This window comes from Quercus lobata, chromosome 3 (assembly GCF_001633185.2).
Source record: "Quercus lobata isolate SW786 chromosome 3, ValleyOak3.0 Primary Assembly, whole genome shotgun sequence".
Lineage (NCBI taxonomy): Eukaryota > Viridiplantae > Streptophyta > Magnoliopsida > Fagales > Fagaceae > Quercus > Quercus lobata.
In genome coordinates, this window is record NC_044906.1 from 26,091,775 (window position 1) to 26,097,529 (window position 5,755).

Here is a 5,755-nt window from a genome sequence, read left to right on the forward strand (position 1 = left end):
AGACTTTTCTTTATAAGCTTTGCACATTCAAAATAAACACAGTAGGCTGGTCAGATATTCTCTGCACGCCCAAAAGAGATCAAAAACAAAACACTGTAGGCTGATCAGCTTTGCACGTTCAAAATAAACATTGACATGACCAATCACTACACAGCCCAAAAGAGACCAAACTGGCTGACCTGCTCAGCCACTCAAAAACAAAATAAACATTGACATGACCAATCACTACACAGCCAAAAGAGACCAAAAACAAAAACACTAGGCTGGTTAGCCACTCAAAAACACAGACATGATGGTATTCTCTGCACGCAAAAGACTCTACCATCTATTCTCTGCACGCAAAAGACAAAAAACATGGACGACCAAGACGTTAGGGGGTGGGCTGAACGTGTAAAAATCGAGTCTGTAAGACTCGATTTTACTTTCAGTAAATCGAGTGTCTGATACTCGATTTCTACATGTTCTCCACGTAGAAATCGAGTCTCAGACACTCGATTTCTATGTGGATTACACGTGGAAATCGAGTCTCAGACACTCGATTTCCGCGTGTAGTCCACCTGGATTTTTGGCATGAAAAACCAGGTAAACCGAGCCTTAGAGGGTCGATTTAGAGCCTGTAAATCGACCCTCTAAGGCTCGAGTTGTTACAATCATAAATTCTTTCAAAACGGGACCAACTAACTGAATAGTTAGTTTTTTAATGCTAGTTTCCTACAATCTCCTTTTGAAAACGGTAATCTGTTTTGGACTGTTTATAAAACCTGAACCAGACATACCGTTTGTCTATACTCTGTTTGCTGAGGATTCCCATTTCCCACTATAATCTTTTCAATCAGAGAAGTCTCATCCCAATACCCAATTGAAGAGAAAAAACTGTGGAAAACAAGAACAGGATGGCTGACGAGCACAGTGCCCAAATTCCAAAAGTGAAACTTGGAAATCAGGGACTTGAGGTAAAACCCGTTTCAGTTCCTTGGTTTTACTTTCAAATTTTCAATACCCTATAAGATAAAGCACAAAACTTTAATTTCATTCTTTCATATAGGCTTTTACTGTGTGTTTGGAAATTGCTCGAGGTAGTACTAATTGTCCAAATTCATGTACTACAACTGAGAAAAAAATGAATTTGATTTAAAACCCAGTTCATTGCTTGACTTCCCCACTGCAATGGCATAATAAAAATCTAAACTTTTTTGATCAGATAGCTTTTCTTTATGTTCTTTTGCATTTAGTTTATATATTATGTCTGGGTTTTTTCGTGTCTGCCTATTAATCTTTTGAAATGCTTAAATGGCAAAATGAGATATAAAGATTTCTTCTTTTTTCCAGGTATAAATGGGGTTATATCTTTTGAACTGATAGATCAACAATTTTAGAAGTGTTTTAAGTCAAAAACTGATAGAATTGATAAGTAAGATCAAAACAATTATAACATTGTGTCCCTCATTTTCTTTTCTGTATAGGGTTGAAGAAACAAACATTATATATTTTTGAGATGGTAGGCTGATAAGTTATTCTCCTGTATCATTTGTCGATCTATTTGACGAGCCGTGATAGTGTTAAGTAATTCATTTTGTAAACTGGATCACATATTTTTACCTCAAGTAGACATGCTATCATCAAATTCATTTGGACTCTCTCTTAAAAAATTGATCAGAGGCCTGAATTATGCCCTACTGTTCCTCTTTAGAATGTGGTGAAAGAGTTAAGAAATGGTTGTTTGAGTTCTTCTCCACAAAATAAGAGATGTTTTTGCTTGTTATAAACTTTTTAGATTGTAATGTAATTTGTCTTCCAGGTTTCAAAGCTGGGGTTTGGCTGTATGGGGCTGTCTGGAGTCTATAATGATCCTGTCCAGGAAGAGGTTGGCATATCAATCATCAAGTATGCATTCAGTAAAGGAATCACATTCTTTGATTCAGCAGATGTTTATGGAGCAAATGCTAATGAAGTTTTGGTTGGAAAGGTAATGCACCTGCACAATAATATTTTACTGGATGATCTATATTCATTTATGGTAGCTATAATGCGTTTGAACTTTGAATACCTTTGCTGATTTATTTCTACTGGCAGTATATCCGTGAGATGCATGACATTTTATAGGGGTTTAAAATCTCCATATCTACAATCACACGACTTAAAAGACTTTTCAAATTTTATTTCACTAATCTAATTAATTTTCCACAAAACAAAGAAGGAATCAAAGAGTTCCCTCAAAAAGCATTTTTAGAACCTTCTTGCAGTATCTGTTTGTATCATGTCCATATCTAGAATTAACTTCATATAAACATATAGAAAACAATATAACACATATAAAGATGAAAAACTCAACAAAAAGGAAAATGCAGATCTAGATGGGATTTTGGGATTTAAAGATGTGTGTGTTCCATTGTTAATGGTTTGGAGAGAGAATAAGAGATGAAGAGCTGAGAGAGATGAAGATAGAGGGACAATTATTAAAAGCAAAGGAAAAGGTGTAATAAAACAATGAGCAAATGGAGCAAGGACAATGAGTAATTGAAGGACCTACAAAAATTAATATAACAATCAATATCTGTATTGGATCCATTCATAATAGAGTGACTAGATTTTACACTGGCCATCAACCTACTGCAACACTCCTCCTTTTCCCAAACTTGAGACTAGTTGTGAACAAAATATATAACACTAAGCATAGACACAGGTTGAGTTACCCACAAAAATTAATAGCACAAAAAAAAAAAAAAGAGGTCAATTCTAGCTGTCCTTGTAGCTGAATTTAATTCAAGGGCTGAACTTTATCTGAGCTTGGATTTGTATATATTTATATGGTTTAGATAATATCTCTTTGTAGACTAGGATATCCTAATTAACAAAGAACGATATAGGAAAAGTTTTGGCTTTGTTTGAAAAACTCTGTAAAAGAAGGGATTGAGTACAATATGTGTTATAATTTTGATATGATATTGTTATTATATCTCTTGTATCAAGAAATTAATGCATTGCTCATTTCTGGGCTCTCAACCTTAATGAACGAAGCCACTTTCTTACCCTTGGGAAGAATGTGTAACCTGTTAGCTACAGAGATCAATCTCCTGTGCATCTAAAACCTGAAACATTGGAAATGGACTTCTGAAGAACCATTGTCCATGCATTGTCCACATTAATTGAAAAGCCTTAAGCATTTCTTTTGGAAAATAAAAAACCATCACTTGCTTCTGAAGCCTTTGCCAGAAACATTTGTCATTATGCCAGGTTTCATAAAAACGACAATCAAAATAGTGACAGCAAACCCTGATGGTGAAAGCTTCTATTTATCTATTCATTAGTGGAAACAGAAACTATATTAGTAGACCATCTTATGAGAACACAGACTGCCATGATTGTTGTTACTTCTGCAGCTGGCTCAAGAGTATAGAGTTTCATAAAATTTATGTCTTTTCAGGCATTGAAGCAGTTGCCTAGGGAGAAGATTCAGTTAGCCACAAAATTTGGTATTGTCAAAATGGAAGCTAATAGAGTTACAGTTAATGGTACTCCTGAATATGTCCGCTCCTGTTGTGAGGGTAGTCTGAAGCGCCTTGATGTGGATTATATTGATCTCTACTACCAGCACCGTGTTGACACTTCAGTACCTATAGAAGACACTGTAAGTGTTTCAAAAATTCTTTCTCCCCGTTTAAAATGCATTCTGCAAGTGACATCAATTTTTATATATATTGTTGCCTTAACTCAAACTCATAAGCAGTGCTGTTAGACTCTTTCAGCTTCTTGAAGTTGTAGACTAGGTAATTCATCTATTAATTTTTCTTTTTTTATGGTAGATTGGGGAACTTAAGAAGTTGGTGGAAGAAGGAAAAATAAAGTATATTGGATTGTCTGAAGCTAGTGCAGACACAATAAGGAGGGCACATGCAGTTCATCCCATCACTGCTGTACAAATGGAGTGGTCCGTTTGGACTCGCGAAATTGAGGAAGAAATAGTCCCCCTTTGCAGGTAACTTCATATTCTATTCCAAATTACTAGAAAATCAAAATCTCTATTCACAATTTATCCATGCCTTCCTGCCCTAAAACCATTCCAGTTACCTTCTTCCATTAGGTTTATATATCAGTCAACATCTCAAGTTCTTGAGGCTTAAAACAGAAAATGCTGTAGCATGTTTCTTGCATCAGAGAAATGTACATGGATGTATGATAGACTAGCTCTATTAAAAAATATACCTTTTTATTTGAATTTTATATTTTGGCATTAGATTTATCTCCTAGGATAAAATGTTATATTTCCCCCACCTTGGGTTGTCGTGCCATTTGCATTTTCCTGTTACTATGCTGCTGTTACAATTTGTTTGAACACCATACTGTGCTGTGAAAAGTGTCCTTTAAGGATATATGCCAAAATGTACAGGGAGCTTGGAATTGGAATAGTACCATACAGCCCTCTTGGTCGTGGATTTTTTGGTGGCAAAGCAGTCATAGAAAGTATACCTGCAAATAGTTTTTTGGTATGTAGCTGGTTTTTCATTCCTTATCTGTGCATCTATATAAACAGATTTTTTTTTGGCTTTGTTAGAAGTTGTTGTTTTTCTCTTGTTGCTTGTGAGATTAAGCTTGGACTGATGGCTAATTTTTACCTTTTGTCAGAACGCAAATCCTAGATTTCAAGGAGAGAATTTTGATCAAAACAAGACCTTCTATTTTCGATTTGGAAAGTTGGCTGAAAAGCATGGATGCACCCCTGCACAACTTGCACTTGCATGGATTCTTCATCAAGGAGATGATGTGGTTCCCATCCCTGGTGAGTGACTCTTGTGAACCTTGTTCACCTTCAATCTTGTATGTGTTGCTCAGATTTTCCAGCATCCTTTGAATTTCTTGGAAAGAAGAAAATAATTTGAGATAAACAAATCATTAGAAGATTTTCTATTTATTGGTTGGGCTACTGAAAAATCAACCATCACTATAAATTTAATATTAAATACTCTATCTGCTATTAGTCTTCCCCCTTCATCACCAGCTAGTTAAAAAAAAGGGAAAAAAGGTGCTCTTACCTACTTATGATGTTTCTTGGTAGCAAATGCCAACTTGCAAATCTGTCTTGTCATTCAAAAGCTGCTGGACACGATCATGATATGTTGTTATGATATTCTGGTTTCAAAATAAATGAAAAGTTCAGATATATTATTTCAGCGTCACAACTTTTTGAAATTGGAGCATTTCAAAAATCAAGAACTTCAGTTTTCCTTGTCCATCTAATCAAGCAACTAGGGAGAGTACAAAGTTATGTGATTATGTTATGCAGCATAAAATTATGCATTAGTCATACTTCTTTTGTACCTCAAAACATCTCATGAGAAGTAAGAACAGGTCAAAGTATTGGAATAAAACTTTACTCAACCTATGAAGAAAAAGGGCAAAAACAAAATAAAAATTAATCAAACTCGACTAAAATCCTCAATCCCAACAGATTGGGCCAGCTACTTGGAACTTTTTTCTTTTTCTTTCCCTTTAGCACTATCAAAGATCATTCACTTCAGTTTAGATATAGAACTAAAAGTATATTTTTTATTTTTCATACTTATCAAAAAAATATTTTTTTTTTTTCATGAATCATGCCTATAATTTCTTCATGGTTCCTTCGTATAATTCACAAGTTGTTCAATTTAATGATTATTGTCAACTTCCTTTCATCTTGAATCTTGAATTTTATCATTTTTGAGTATTGTATGAGTTCCTTCGACAACGTTTACAATTTCTGTATTTTACCCATTATTTT

The 5,755-nt window shown here is 34.7% G+C and overlaps 1 protein-coding gene across 1 annotated transcript; it reads left to right on the forward strand.

Annotated features, from left to right (window-relative positions):
* Positions 1–747: 747 nt before the first annotated feature.
* Positions 748–5,607, forward strand: LOC115980082 (probable aldo-keto reductase 1). The gene is made up of 6 exons (XM_031102335.1): positions 748–953; positions 1,799–1,966; positions 3,425–3,628; positions 3,804–3,976; positions 4,388–4,484; positions 4,624–5,607. The coding sequence occupies exons 1-6, from the start codon at positions 894–896 to the stop codon at positions 4,783–4,785; spliced, it is 864 nt and encodes a 287-aa protein (XP_030958195.1). The 5' UTR covers positions 748–893; the 3' UTR covers positions 4,786–5,607.
* The last annotated feature ends 148 nt before the right edge of the window (positions 5,608–5,755 follow it).